Source organism: Nycticebus coucang, chromosome 2 (genome assembly GCF_027406575.1).
Source record: "Nycticebus coucang isolate mNycCou1 chromosome 2, mNycCou1.pri, whole genome shotgun sequence".
Lineage (NCBI taxonomy): Eukaryota > Metazoa > Chordata > Mammalia > Primates > Lorisidae > Nycticebus > Nycticebus coucang.
The window spans coordinates 81,258,989-81,273,810 of NC_069781.1; the positions used below are offsets into that span (position 1 = coordinate 81,258,989).

The 14,822-nt window shown below is 44.5% G+C and overlaps 1 protein-coding gene and 1 long non-coding RNA gene across 8 annotated transcripts in view; one reads left to right on the forward strand and one right to left on the reverse strand.

Moving 5' to 3' along the window:
• Positions 1–2,719, forward strand: part of LOC128574237 (uncharacterized) — a 30,721-nt gene extending 28,002 nt beyond the window's left edge. Inside the window, exon 4 of the long non-coding RNA XR_008376650.1 lies at positions 2,323–2,719. This is a non-coding gene — a long non-coding RNA (uncharacterized LOC128574237). The remainder of the gene's footprint in view (positions 1–2,322) is intronic.
• Positions 1–14,822, reverse strand: part of TRPM3 (transient receptor potential cation channel subfamily M member 3) — a 584,594-nt gene that overhangs the window by 110,281 nt on the left and 459,491 nt on the right. For all 7 annotated transcript variants that reach the window (XM_053574847.1, XM_053574838.1, XM_053574844.1 and 4 more), the window contains 2 exons: positions 2,804–2,904; positions 1,347–1,481 (listed from right to left, as the gene is read on the reverse strand). In XM_053574847.1, coding sequence (XP_053430822.1) covers positions 1,347–1,481; positions 2,804–2,904 — 236 coding nt within the window. The remainder of the gene's footprint in view (positions 1–1,346; positions 1,482–2,803; positions 2,905–14,822) is intronic.

The window sequence follows — 14,822 nt, forward strand, 5'->3', positions numbered from 1 at the left end:
AGGTGAGGCCTTTAGGAGGTGAGAAGGTTATGGGGGCTCTTCCTTTGTGAGTGGGATTAAGGCCACTATAAAAGAGGCTTCACACAATATTCAGCCCTTTTGCCTTTATGTCACTTCTGCTATGTGAGGACACAGCATTTGTCCCCTCTGGCAGATGCAAAAAGAAGCTTCCATTTTGTTTTGTTTTTTTGAGACAGAGTCTCAGTTTGTCACCCTGGGTAGAGTGCCGTGGTGTCACAGCTCACAGCAACCTCAAACTGTTGGGCTCAATCGATCCTCCTGCCTCAGCCTCCTGAGTAGTTGGGACTACTAGGCACCTGCCACAACACCCAGCTAGTTTTTCTATTTTTAGTGGAGACAGGGTTTTGTTTTTGTTCAGGCTGGTCTGGAACCCTGAGCTCAGGCAGTCTACTGACTCAGCCTCCCAGAGTGCTAGGATTACAGGCATGAGCCACTGAGCCTGTCCCTACATTTCATTTGGAAGCAAAAAGCAGCCTTTGCTAGATGCTGAACCTGCTGGAGCATTGATCTTAGACTTTCTAGCCTCTAGAATTGTGAAAAACAAGTTTCTATTGTCTATAATTTACTCAGTCTCAGATGTTTTGTTATAGTAGCACCAATGGGATAAAACAGCTTCAGTTTCCTTATCTGTTAAACAGAGGAAAACAACATCTGCTCTTCTAACTTCACTGGACTTTAGTCAATATCAGCTCAGAGCCAATAAACTCCTTCCCCCCCCCCCCCGCCAGAGCCAATACACTTGTTGAATGCTCTCAGCACCTTCATAAACAGTAGTTTTACCTATGATTACACGTTGGTATCCCTAGCAAGTGAATTATAAAATCATTATAAAACTAAAAAGTATAAATTTTTGAATAATTCCAAACAAGAAATATTTTACATTTTATTGCACTATTGTGGAAAAAGAACCTCATAGTTCTGAGGGTAACAAAATGGTGCAGTATACTTAATTGGCCTTCTTTGATGCTTGGAGTTAAATCAATCTTCCCCTGCTAATTGCCTCAAACATCCTCTGGGCTTACAGAATAAACTATGCTCTAATTTCCAGTGCTTTTTAGTTTTATGTAAGAATATGAGAACAATACCCTTAGGTTATCACATAATTTTTTGCATTAGATGCTGACAACTGAGCAGTTAAAACAAGTGGAATTTTGGTGCTTGTTGTCTACATAGGTCTAAGGGAGTATTTGTGAAGAATGATACATGCATTTTAAGGGAAGTGGGGAAGAGAATCACAGGCATGTGGGGTGGGGGGGGAAGAGAAGGTAAAATAATAATAATAAAAAAACCAGAGAAAATAAAAAGGTGCCTTAGTTTGGCCCTACCGTATTGTACAATTCCTCTAGTCTGGAGATGGTGAGAAAACGGTGCATGCTTACTCCATTCTCTATGAGTAATTTCACAAAATCCACTCTATCCAAAACTAAGGCATCCAGCATGGCTTGCTCCAGAGACCCCACCTGCAAATCAAGTCAATGAGTTAGTCCTCCCCAGCAGCGTCCCGGGATATCGTTCTTTGGTGCTCACCTGAACAGCTTAGTAATGGATGCCTTGACATCTGGTAAGCCCTCATTGCACCCAACGATATGCTAGCAAGACTGTTCACTTTTGGGACAGCCACTGCCTGTCCTATGTTTTGGGGTCTGTCTTTGCAAATAGAAGTGAAAAAAGGGATTTCTTCCTTGAATCTCTTTCTTACACTGGATCATGAGAAAGTGCAAGGGTTTGGCCCTTGACAATTCTCTGACCAAACTTCTGCCAACACCAGTGAAGTCTAAAGTGGGTCATTTTCTGCCTTCATTTTCATCATCCTCAGGCTCAGAATGAGCCCCCAAGTAGACAGACCACTGGACTTGAATAGATGCTGGGTCTCTGTGTAGAAGTGGGCAAGACCACGACAAGATGGTGTCACTTAACTAAAAAAAGAATAGTCTGGTTTCTGGAATTGCCACCGGCTAGGGTTTTTATTTAATTCCTTTTACAGAAACTTCATAATGTCTAGACTCTGGCAAATGTTTCCGTGCTAGCAATCCACGAGCATTAAATGAAGACAGGTGCCCACTCCCAGGCAGAAGCTCTCTGGGGAAAGGAAGGGTTAAAAAAAGACTTGCCTGTGAGTGGTGTTATTTCAGGCACAGAAACCAAATCTCAGGTTGCTGGGCTGCCCCCCGTGGGTGCATGCACATACCACCCAAAGGCCAATTTCCCCAAATTTTATTTTTGGGTAGAGTCGGTTGAGGAAAACAAACCAAGAACAGTTATATAAAGTGTTGATTCCCTTGTGTTGTTCTTTTCACACAGGGAGGACCTGTGCTCAGCCACCAGGACCAGATGGCACTTGCAGAGGGAAGCCTGCTAATTCTGCAACCTGAGGTGTGACCCAGCCATAAACCAGCATGAGGTGTCACCATTTGGGCTGCTACCTCTTCCTTTCACTCCCATAAAAGACAGTCAGAAACAAACTGATAATTCCATTTAATTTTAGTTAATACAACTTTGCCTCCTTCCCCCACTCGCCCAGGAGTATTAAAAGAAATGGCATCATTTATAGCTGAATATTTGTATTCTGGGCCACTCTTAGAGATGGAAACGTTTGGAATGTTTGGAGTTGTAGTTAGTCGTCATTTCCACTAGGTGGCAGTGTTCCCCTACATATGAGAAAGGGAGCCCAGTCCCGGGACTGTGCTGCAAAGGAATGGTTTCTATCCTAAAGAAAAGCTCCTTCACAAATACCCTTGCCCAAGCAAGCAGTGTTTTTCAAGGGTGACAACATATACTCTACCGGCCACTGTTGCCCATAAATAAAGATCTGGCTGCGAGCGATGTCGACTCTGTTCCAGGCTAAAGCTAAGCTCAGTTGGTCTGGGGCCGAGGCATTGGCTCCTGTGTGCAGACAAGTGGGAGAACAGAATGGGAGAGAGAAAACAATGGTCAGTTCGACACCCAAAAAACTCACTCCATCACTCTGCCACTGATCCCCTTTTCTTGAAGAGCAGACTCGGCTAGAGAGTAGGGTTTCTTAAAATTGGCACTATTGACATTTTGGGCAAGATAATTCTTTGTCTTGGGGCCTTCCAGTACATTACAGATAATAATAATTATTATTATGTTGGAAATTTTGTTAAAAGAAGGTCTTTGAACCTCCATGCTCTTTTCATACATAACTGCACTATTTGTGGGTACATGTGATATTTTACACATGCAAACAAGTACATCGTAAATGATGCTGGCCTACCTGGACTCCAGACTGATGCAGACAATTCCGAGACAATCAAAAACATCTCCAGACATTGCCAAATGCTCCCGATATGAAGGGAAGCAAAATCGGCCTGTTGAGAATCACTGCTCCATAGTCTGGCTAGTTAAACCTCAGGCCCTGGTCTGGACCTGCTAAACCACACTCCATATTTTAGCAAGATAGATCCCTGGTGATAAAGTTTGAGAAGCCTGACACATTTTGTTCCTGCTGGTCAATCACTGGTGCCAAGACATCATTCAAATTATATTATGCATAGATGGTGCAGTCATCAACTAGTGGGCCAACCTGTCACTGTACTAAGATAAATGAGTTCACAAGGGTTTTGAAGAAGAAGGCAGAGAAATGGTTTAGGTTTACTTTGATGTGTGAGTAGAAACCATTGGAAAGATTTCCCAGTTTCCCATTATTCTCCAGCTGCTGTCTCTAGATCTGTCCTGTTCACGTGGGGCATTTACATGAAAATGAATTAAAAGTAAATGAAATTAAAACGTTAATTCCTTAGTTATGCAAGCTGCATTTCAAGTGCTGAGTCATCACATGTGGCAGGCAGCTGCTGTATCAGCACAGAGAGAAATCATTTCTATCATTGCAGGACAGAGAGAGCACAGAGATGGAACATTTCTATCATCATCTACTGGGGCAGAGCTGGGCTGATGGACATGTTCTGTCCATTAGTGCAGCCTGCCAGGAAGTGGGGTGTGAAGCTGAAGGAGGCGATGGCACAGCAGGTAGAGAGAGCATGGGGTACGGGCAGGGGGACGGAGCCTGCCCTTTCAAGACTGCATCAGTCTGGAATCCTCTAACCCAATGGTTCTCAACCCTTTGTAACAATGAAAATACATCCCAGCATTAGGAAGGTCCAGAACCACTGCTCTAAGCCATCATCCACTTGTCTGCAAAATGGGGACAAGATGATCCCATTTACAAGGTGGAGATGTTGTGAGACTGAAATGAGATGATAGATGTGAATTTCCAAGGGAACATGTTTTTCACAATACACCAACACACCCTTTGTGCAATAAGGAGGAGGCCCTTTGCCCAAGGCCATGCTGCTGGATAGCCCACAGCAGGAGAGGAGGGTAGAGGGACAGTGCTCTTCCCTGGCACAGAGTGTCTTCTAGGCCAACTACTGGGCCCTGCCAGTGTTGTCATATGTAATGTCCCAAATAATCCAGGTATTGGGTCTTACTGTCTCCACTGGACAAGTGAAGATTTTGAGATTCAGAGAGGGCGGAGCGAACAAAAGTCAAATAGCTCCCAACAGAAGGTGAAGGGAATAGCATTCTCCATGGCCGTGTTGAGATGCAGCGAGCACCCTCTTCATTCGGTCACTGCTGCTGCTGCTGCTGTGTGGGAAGGAAGCGGGGCAGGCAGATGCATTCCTCAGCAGCGGAGGCTGGAAGCCATGGAGGCGGTGGGGCAGGGTTCCTGGTGATTAAGTTCTATCAGTGACTATTAAACTTTGATGCATGTTAGAATCAACTGGGGAGCACTGCTCAGAGTGCGCCCTCACCAGTTAAATCATATTGCTTGTTTTGGGATCCTGGCGCTGATGGTTTTCAAAGGTCTCCAGGTGTTGCCAGCGTGAGTCTGGGGACCACTGCACCATGCACCTCCTCTCCTGCTCTCCTTTGCTTCTTCCCTCTGGGCTCTGAGATGCTGACATTAAGGATGAGGCAAAGCGCTTGCTAGAGGAGCCTTTCTCAGATTTGAGGATGCAAAAGTACAACACAGGGAAACTTTCAAAACACCGGTTCTAGGGTCCTAACTCCAGACATTCTGATTCCGTAGCTCTGGGGCGGGGCTTGGGGTTCGGCACTTCCAACAAGCGGCCGGGCTGCTGCTGCCGCTGCTGATCTGGGGCCACGCTGCGAATCACGGGCCCTGGAGAGCTGCGCTGCTATGTTCCCGTCACAGGTTAAAGAGCATCTCTGATTCTGGTTTCTGCATATTGATGGGTTTGGCGCAAACTGCACACTGGGAGTAAACTGACTGTGTTTGGAATGATGAATTTTAATTCCGTTTTCACAGGGATTTTCCTTTAAGAAAATTATTATCTACTGAGATAATGATAGAGTCTGCACACTCTTACCAGGTAACTGGCATAGGAGGGCTGTCCGGAAAGTATCTAGCCTTTTTTTTTTAACACTATTTCTGATATTATGTGGTTGGATACTTTCCAGACAGCCCTCGTACACAAGTGATAAATAGAAATGTGTCAAAATGTACTGTCATCAATTTGGAGAGAAAAAGAGGCGACGGCTCACTGAAATGGCATCTGGAAAGGGCTGTAGATGTTCCCCTGCTTCTTTAGCCGCTCTATTGAGTGGTGCTGACTTGCTTTCATCATTCCCTTTGCCATTTGTGTGTCACCCAAGTCAATAAGAGCAGGACGAACTTGAACAGGAACGCATGGCAGGAAGCAGTCACGAGGGCAAGGTGAGCCGCAGACCAGAGTGTAATTAGGTAAGTGTCAAGTGAGAGTACGAAGCAAATGAGTCTTGACGTTTCAAAAATTGAAAATATATCACTCAGTACGGCCCTGGCAACAGTTTGGATCAGTGGTTTTCAATCAGGGTGACCAACCATCTTGGTTCGCCCTACAGAGCGGCAATTTTAGCACTGGAATTCCTGAATTCTGGAGATGCCTCCGTCCTGAATAAACGTGGGTGGCTGGTCACGCTATTCTCGTGAACACATTTTTTTTTGCAGTTTTTGGCCGGGGCCAGGTTTGAACCTGCCACCTCCAGTATACAAGGCCAGCGCCCTACTCCTTGAGCCACAGGCGAGCCCAGGTCATGCTATTCTCAACCGTAGTTGTGCACTAGAATTGCCTAAAGAGCTTTAGATGCACTCATGCCTGGTAAGCACCCCAGAGATTCTGGTCCCATTGGTTTTGGTCATTGCAGTTTTTAAATGCTCCCTAGATTATTTTAATGGGGAAGTAAGAGTAAAACCTTTTACTGTAGATAATGTACATTCATTCTTTGTTCATTTATGTATGCTTTTAAAAATAACTATGTCATGCCTTCTTCTCTGGCAAGCACTGTGCCCGTAGGAAGACACAGATGAGAAGGACAGAATCCTCTGTCTTGAGTGCTTATAGCCTGGAGGAAGAGAGAGGTCTGTAATTAAATATGCCACCTTATACAATAATACGCTTATCTGCTCAATAGATAGTCATTGAATACCTTCTGTTCCAGGAACTACTTTGGCATTGAACAGCCAGTGGTGAACAAGATAGCTAAGGACACCATCTTTGCAGAGCTTACATTCTACTGATGGGAGGGCATTGCTCAGAAAATAAACAAATAAACTAATAAACAATGCTGTGTAGGTGATAAGGAGCAGTGCTACCCCCAGGGTATACGGGATATGTGTTTATCTAAACAAATCAACCTCGCAGCACCATTCTGACTACCCAGTTTTGCATGTTCCAATGACAGGAATATTTCCCCAGGGAGCTGGAGCAATCTTCTGTGGCCAGACTGCCCTCCAAAAGTGAGGGTGAGGCATGGATTTCCTGGATAACCTCGTAGGTACAAGTACGAAAGTTCTTTGGGACATCTGGTTGATCTCGTGTGGGAGGAAGAGGTTGGAAAAAGCCATAAAGTATGGAAACAGATCTAGAGTCCTTATGGTTGTAGTTTGGGCTTGGAGGTGGGTCCTCAAAGCACCAATCCAGGGTAGTCACCAGCATGAGTCAGGCCTGCTGTTAGAATGAGCAGTCAGGCCCGACTGAGAGTGACTTTGAACTGAGACCTAAGTGAAGAGGAAAAGCCAATATGTGAAGAATCAGGGGAAAAGCATTTCAGGAGAGGAAACATCAAGTGCAAAGGTGCTGGTGTGGAACGAATGTGAGTCGGTAGAGAACACACACAGTATGGTTTTATCATTTTCTCTTTCTGCAAGACATCAGGGCAGATTTAAGTGCATAAATACAACCACATGGATTTTCAGGCATTAGTTTACTAGATAAATGATAGGGAGAAATGCACTTTAGCAAGACTGGGGGAGTGAAATAGTACAGAGTATTTGAGAAATTCATAGGAAGGCCTTGCACCTATGGGCTTGGGGTTCAGTGTTGGTTAGAAGCGGAGAGCACTGAAGCTGATGTGGCAGGACTGGTAAATGATGTGAAGGAGATTCCCCCTCATCCTGAGGGTGTGGGAAAACACCGAAAGACTTTGTCTTTGAAATGCCACAGTCAGATCGTGTCTTAGAAAAATCCCTTCGGCAGCACAGGGTGGAGGATGCACCTGTGGGCGCTGCACAGCAGAGGAAGAGCAGTTAGCGCAGTTCTGCAATATTCTAGGACAGAGTAATGAGGACCTGAAAGAGAAGCTGGCACAGGGATGTTTAGAGAGCAAAACTGATAGCCTTGGGTGATAGATTTGAAGTGGGGAGCAAGGGAGAAAGAGAAGTCAAAAGTAATCTCCTCGTCTCTAGCTTGGAAGCCCAGGGATAAAATGGCCAACTGAGATTGGCAATGCAGGATAAAAATAAGGCCTTTTGAGCAGAGAACATTTTTTTCCTGACTATATTGAGCTCGAGGAGTCAATGCATGTGACAATGAGCAGAGGCCATTGGATACTAAGGTCTGGAGCAGGGAGCAGTGAGAGCTGGAGGTAGAGACTTGGGAAACATCAGCATGGAAGTGACAAGAAAGAGAGGGTAAAAGATGGACAACTGAATACAAAGGATGCTTAAAAGGTATGAAAGCAACTCGAGGACGTGGCCCTGCAACAGAGGACAGACAGACAGCCGAGGACAGTTACCCGCCACACAGCCCTGCACACTCACACGCATAGGAACTGTCCTGCTGAGGAGGGTGCCAGAAGACACCCCTATAAGCCACACCTCAGAAACTCTCAGGTCGTCGTGGGTAGGGAAAATTTACTTCCCTCATGAAGATGTGCACAGCTCCTACTGTTGATAGTAAAGTTATATCTTATATGTGCATGTAGATTCCACATACACAGGTGCCATTAAATAAAAAAAAAAAACCTGAAATAAAAGGCATGAAAGCAAAACAAATTATTAGAACAGTCACAGAGATAGGAAGAGAGACCAGAGGTCATGGTGCCTTAAACTGTGGGAAGAGAGACGTTCATGAGAGAGAGGGTGGTCAACAGGCAAACGCTGGAACAGAGGCAAGCGAGCAGGACGGGCCTCCTTCTCCACAAGTCTGCAGGTTTCCTGGCACCAGTGTCTGTATCTAAGGGCTTATTTTTTTCCCTTCACTGGAAGACAAACCTCAGGAGGTGAGGTGTTTAGTTTACTTTATCCCCTGTTTTATTCATACAGTCCAAAACACTGCCTGGTACCTAAGTGTGTCTGCTTGGGCTTCTGTAACATAATACTACACAGCGGGTGGCTTATATACAACAGAAATTATCTCTCACAGTTTTGGAGGCTGGGAGTTCAAGATCAAGTACTGGCAGATTTAGTGTCTGGTGAGGGGCCTTCCTTCTGATTTGTAGGCAATGTCTTCTCGCTGTGTCCTCACGTGCTAGAAGGGGCAAGAGGGTATCTTGGGCCTCTTGGATCAGGGTACAGATCCCATCTATGAGGGCTCAGCCTTCTAGAGCCCTGTCTCCTAATACCACCACCTTAGTGGTTAAGATCACAACGCATAAATTTTGGGAGGACACAAGCATTTAGACCACAGCAAGGTGTTCAGTAGGTATTTGTTGGACAGATGAATGAACCCAGAACTAGGATTTGGATTTGGCAATGAATAAATCTTTGATGATACTAGTGTGTGTACCTTTAGTAGAGTATGGGATTTGGAGCCTGTCTGCAACCTCTTGCTTCAAGTAAAGTGGGAGTGGGATGGGATAAAGGGAAAGATAGGGCAAATATATAATCACTGTGTCACAAGGAATCAAGTGGTGCCATGGGTGCTGTACCAGTAAGAAGTCCTAAGTGCTCCCCATCACTGCAGTCAAGGCAGCTCTAAGGAGGAAGGAGAATTTGACTGCAGTGGGAAAGGATGGTGGGTACTTGCCCAAATGAAGTTTGTAGTAGCTGAGTGATGGAACCCAGAAGACATTTCTGGGAACCTTATATTGGGAAAGGGCCATTGCAGTGTGATTGGGTTAAGGATTTAGAGATGGAGAGATTATCCTGGATTATCCAGTGGGCCAAGTGACAGGTAAGCACCAAACTCCTTATAATAAGAAGACAGGTGATGAAAGTAGTAGCAGGAGATGTGACAGTGAAAGCAAGTGGTTGGATTGACTCAAGGAAGGTGCCATCAGCCAAGGAATGGAGGCAGCCTCTGGAAGCTGATGAGGGGAATGATTCATTCTGAAGTCCCCAGAAGGAACACAGCCCTGTCCACAACTTGACTGTAGACTTCTGATCCCCAGAACTCTAACAGTATAAATTTTTGTTTTCATAGCAGTAATAGGAAAGTAATACAGAGCTGTTAAAAATACTGTTGTAGGCCGGGCATGGTGGCCTACGCCTCTGGGAGGACAAGGCTGGTGGATCATCTGAGCTCAGAAGTTTCAGACCAGCCTAAGCCAGAGACCCTGTGTCTAAAAATAGCCAGGCATTGGGGCAGGTGCCTGTAGTCTCAGCTACTTGGGCGGCTGAGGCAAGAGGATGTCTTGAGCCCAAGAGTTTGAGGTTGCTGTGAGCTATGATGCTACGGCACTCTACCAAAGGTGACAAAGTGAGACTCTGTCTCAAAAAAAAAAAAACAAAAACTGCCATAGGTAGACCAAGGAAAAAAGGGAGATAGAAATGAGAAATGAAGTATTTCTTTGATAATATGACTGTGGGTCAGAGCAGAACTCTCAAAATTTGATGTGCATATGACCCACCTGATCCTGTTTAAATGGTGGTTCTCATTCCATTGGCCGGGGTGGTGCTCCTAGTTTTATTTCTTTGGATAGCACTCTTTAATTTTCTATTATAATAAAAATTAGTATATATTGTCTTCCTCCCTTTCCTCAATTTTAGATTATAAGATTACATTTTTAGTGTTTTCCTTTGTGCTGTTAAATATCATGTTTCTATGTACTAGTGCTTAATTTGCCAGTCATACATTATATTCCTGATTATAGTAAATAAAAAGTACAGATAACATACTGAGGCAAAGGCCTACCAAGTCTGTCTCTATCCATCTTTCCTCATGCTCTCAACTTTTTAAAATAATTTCTACATTACACAGCAAGTAACATTTATATTTCTTTCTGTTACTCTAATTCCCATTTTTGTTTTTATCTTAGTTCTATTAGATTCTAGTATCAATGGTCACAATTAGCTCTTTTTCTTTTCTTTTCTTTTTTTGCCAGAGTATAGGACCCAAGGATTCCTTGGTTGGTAGGTTGAATTGTCCTCTAGTAAGTTTTTCAAGAAGGATACTTGAAAATAATATCGCCAGAGTTCTAGAATGTTTTTCAGTAGTCTTTATATTTGAATGATATTGGGTTAATATAAAATCTGTTGCTGTATTGTCTCCAGGCATGAAACGTTATTGTAAAAAGTCCCAATTCCAGGGCGGTGCCTGTGGCTCAGTGAGCAGGACGCCGGTCCCATATGCTGAGGGTGGCGGGTTCAAACCCAGCCCTGGCCAAACTGCAACAAAAAAATAGCCGGGCGTTGTGGTGGGCGCCTGTAGTCCCAGCTACTCGGGAGGCTGAGGCAAGAGAATCACGTAAGCCCAAGAGCTGGAGGTTGCTGTGAACCGTGTGATGCCATGGCACTCTACCGAGGGCAGTAAAGTGAGACTCGGTCTCAAAAAAAAAAAAAAAAGTCCCAATTCCAGCTTTATTTTTCCCCTCATCAGAGACTTCATCATTTTTTCTGGTGGCCCAAAGTATTCTTTATTTTCTTTCAAATTTGGTAACTTTACTAGGACCTATCTGGGCCTGAATTTGGATGTTTCAACTTTGAAATAGTTCCTCACAGATGAACACTTCACTAAGACTAAACATTTAAAAATTTTATGATATGTTTATTCATAATGTTCATCTGCTCCCTAAACATTTTTATAAAGAGTATTCTTCTGTTAATACATTTGTTATTATTATTATTTTTTGCAGATTAATGCGATTGTACAATTAGGTTACAAAGTTTGCATTTGTTAGAGTCCCTGTTGTCATTTTGTTATTTTTTTCCTTACAATATCTCGGTATGTAGTCTATGCTAATTCCTTTTTTATTATTCATCATGTAATGAGCATTCTGGGCTAGCTATTATCACAACTGGAAGGCTTTCTTCTAAGCCACTCCAAAGTCAAGCTCCCTCCTGCAAGCATGGCTTATCTGCATACTTCAATATCCAGCCACCGCTTCTGTTTCTGTGTGCTGAGCAGGGCCCGGCGGGACTCCTACCACCTCCAGCTGTCCTTCTTGCACGCACTATTTCAAACAAAGGACAGCACTTTGCACCTTGTTATTTGCACCCAGGCCTGGCATTTTTGTTGGTGCTTTCTGAGGACTGCCACTGCCGCCTGATTCCTCTCCCCTCAGCCTTCACCCCTCCCTCCCACACAGTGCCTACAGGTACATATACTTTGGAATTTACTTCCTAGTTTCCCCAGAAATGCAGCTTACTTTGTGTTTTTCTTCCCTTTTCCTTATTAGTTCTCAAAGCTCTCTCAGAGAAGAGAAGAATGATGAGTTGATATAGCCAGGCATATATTGGAAGTCCTGAAGGATCTTGTAGGTAGAAGAGGGTCTGATCAGGGCTTGGCATTAGTGGGTTCCTCTGGTTGAAGCAGAGGGGATGGGTAGGAATGTGCTCAATAAGAAGCAGGAAGATCCCTTGAGAGGCTGGTGCAATACACCAGATAAAACTCCTGAAGGCCTGATGGTGCTGAGGGAGGAAGGAAAAGCAGGGACAGACATGCCAGATACTGTGGTGGCAAAAAATGCTCAGAATTGGCAAGGGTTTCCTCGAACAAAGGGAGGAAGAATTTACTGGAGACCTTGAGCTTGGATAAGTGAAAAGATAGTGGGGAAAATCAGGTAGAAATAAACTTCTGGAGAAAAAAAATCGATTACCATTATTATTATTATTATCATTATTATTATTTTGAGAGAGAGTCTCACTGTGTTGCCCTCGGTAGAGTGCTCTGACAGCACAGCTCACAGCAACCTCCAACTCTTGGGCCCACTCAATTATCCTGCCTCAGCCTCCCAAGCAGCTGGGACTACAGGTGCCCGCCACAACACCCGGCTATGTTTTGGGGCTCAAACCTGCCAGTGTGGGTGGATGTGGCCAGCGCCCCCCCCATGGAGCCAGAGCCCTACCCACTGAGCTACAGGCGGTGTCGTATTATTTATTTTTATTTTTATATATAGTTAATTTGAGGTGCCCAGTGACACCCAAGGGAGTTGTCCAGTAAGTAATCAGAAGAGGGGTGCAGAGAGGGAAGCCAGGGTCAGAGGAAAATCTAGGGGCGTTCATATAGATGGAACATTTGAAGTCAGCGTACTTTGTAAGTTTGGCAGAAGGTGAAGGAAGAAGTAAGAGGGTCTGATGAAGGAAACAGAGTGGTCAGAAGGGCAGACTCTTCAGGATCTCTGACACCAAGGAAAAGTAAGAATCAATAAGATTATCATCATACGGTGAGGGCCAATTACATGTTGGGCATGTTACGTGTATCGTGTTATTTAGCGGTCACAAAAAACCTGTCTGGCGTGTTTTTATCCCCAACTTGTTGATAGGAAAATAGGCTCAGAGAGGTGGAGTAACTCACAGTACCAGGCTTGAAACTGGGGACTTCCTTTAAACTAGAGAAGAGTTGCAGTAAGGACTAGATGAAGTCAACACTGTGGAAAGTTCCTGAGAGGCTCAGGAAGGGGTTTCATGAAGTTAGAAGACTAAACAGGACTGTCCAACTTTTTCTGCTGCACATTGGAAGAAGAGTTGTCTTGGGCCACACAAAAAACACACAAACACTAACAAAAGCTGATGAGCCAAAAAAAAAAAAGGTCTCTGCACATTTTCCTCAATATCTGACGCCACAGTTGAGTAAAACAGTCCTCACGTAATCTGCATGTGGCCCATGGGCTGTAGGTTGGACATGCCTGAGAGAGTCTTCGGGAGTAATGGAAAGCTCTGTGAGTGAATTGGGTGGGGTAGAGTCTAGAAGGCGAGAGTTTGCCGTGAGTGAATGAGTCAAGAACTTAGAGTGGGAGGTGGTGAGGAAGGTTGTAGGAAGGCGGATGCAGACTACCTTTCAGAGTATGATGGGAAAGAGGAGAAAAGTTAAGATGCCACCGTGAGGGGCTCAGTGGAGAGACGCCAGGGTCGTCTTAGGTGATGTGGGCCTGAATGTGTTTGCAGCAGAGGGGGACAAGAAAAACACTGAAAAGGGGGCATTGAAAGTGTAAGAGGAAAGAGCGAGTACCCGATAGGTCAGCCATTAGAGCATGGGGGCCAGGAGGTCTTCAGAGGGAGCAGGCAAAGCAAAGAGGGTGAATGAAGAAAAATCATCCCAGGAAGGGGGCTTAGCTGAACCTGAATATTTTAAGCGATAAGAGTATTCCATCTGTTGAAAGTGAGAGGGAGCAGTGGCCTGGGGGATGCATCGGAAGGTAAGGCTCAAAGAAGAATGAGGGGGCTGCACATCAGAGTTAGGCGCCACTTGAGGAAAGTTCACAAATACGTCACGAAGCCACTGCAAATACTTATTTGGGGACTTGAGCATCAATGTTTGGGGGAACTATTTTTAAACACCTTGAGCATTGCTAAATGCTTCAGTGAGTTGTAAATGGAGGCTATGGACCCTCTTTAGGAGAAAAGCTAACTGAGAGGTCAGGCATCTTGTCTGACTCAGACGGGTTCAGGCTGGTCCTGCTTGATGGACTGGGATGGGGGAGGGGGAGAGGACTTGCTGGCCTTGCATTGTTCATCATCTGGCCCCAATTCTGTGACATATAGAATAATGCCACCTATCTTTTTAACTATGTTAATGTTGAGGGGCATTTCTTCTTCTTGAGGTCTTTGGACTTCTGTTTTAGTCGTATGTAAAAACTTGTGGGGATTAAATGTTCTTCTTAGGGGTTTGGTTCATTTCCATCAATTTATTTGCAGATGCTGCAACTAGATACGCCAGTTAAAATCCATCCTTTTTATTGAAAGACATCAGATGGTCTATCTCTGTGAAGATCATTGAGGTGGAAGGAAACTATCGAAGGCCCCATCACGTGGCCTTGGTTGTTAGGAGACACCTGGGATTGTCTCCCGTAGTGGAGATGCTCCACCCTGGGGAGCCTCGCATAGGAATGTGGCTGCTACCTGAAGGAAAACCACCATAAAGGCCTGAAACATGCACATACAAAAGTAGATGAGTCTTATTCTTTGTTCTATTTTTTTGCCCCGAATGATGACTATCTCCTCTTGGTAAAAAGAACTTTAGTTAAATCCCAAGAGAAAGTTAAAAGGAATTAGGAAAAACTGAATTAACTTCAGCTGAAGACATTTCTACTTGGCTTACAGGAGACAAACAAACAGGAAGCTGAGTGAAATAAAGCTTGTTATGGGAAGATAAAGTTTTCTTTCTTGGTATATCTTTAAT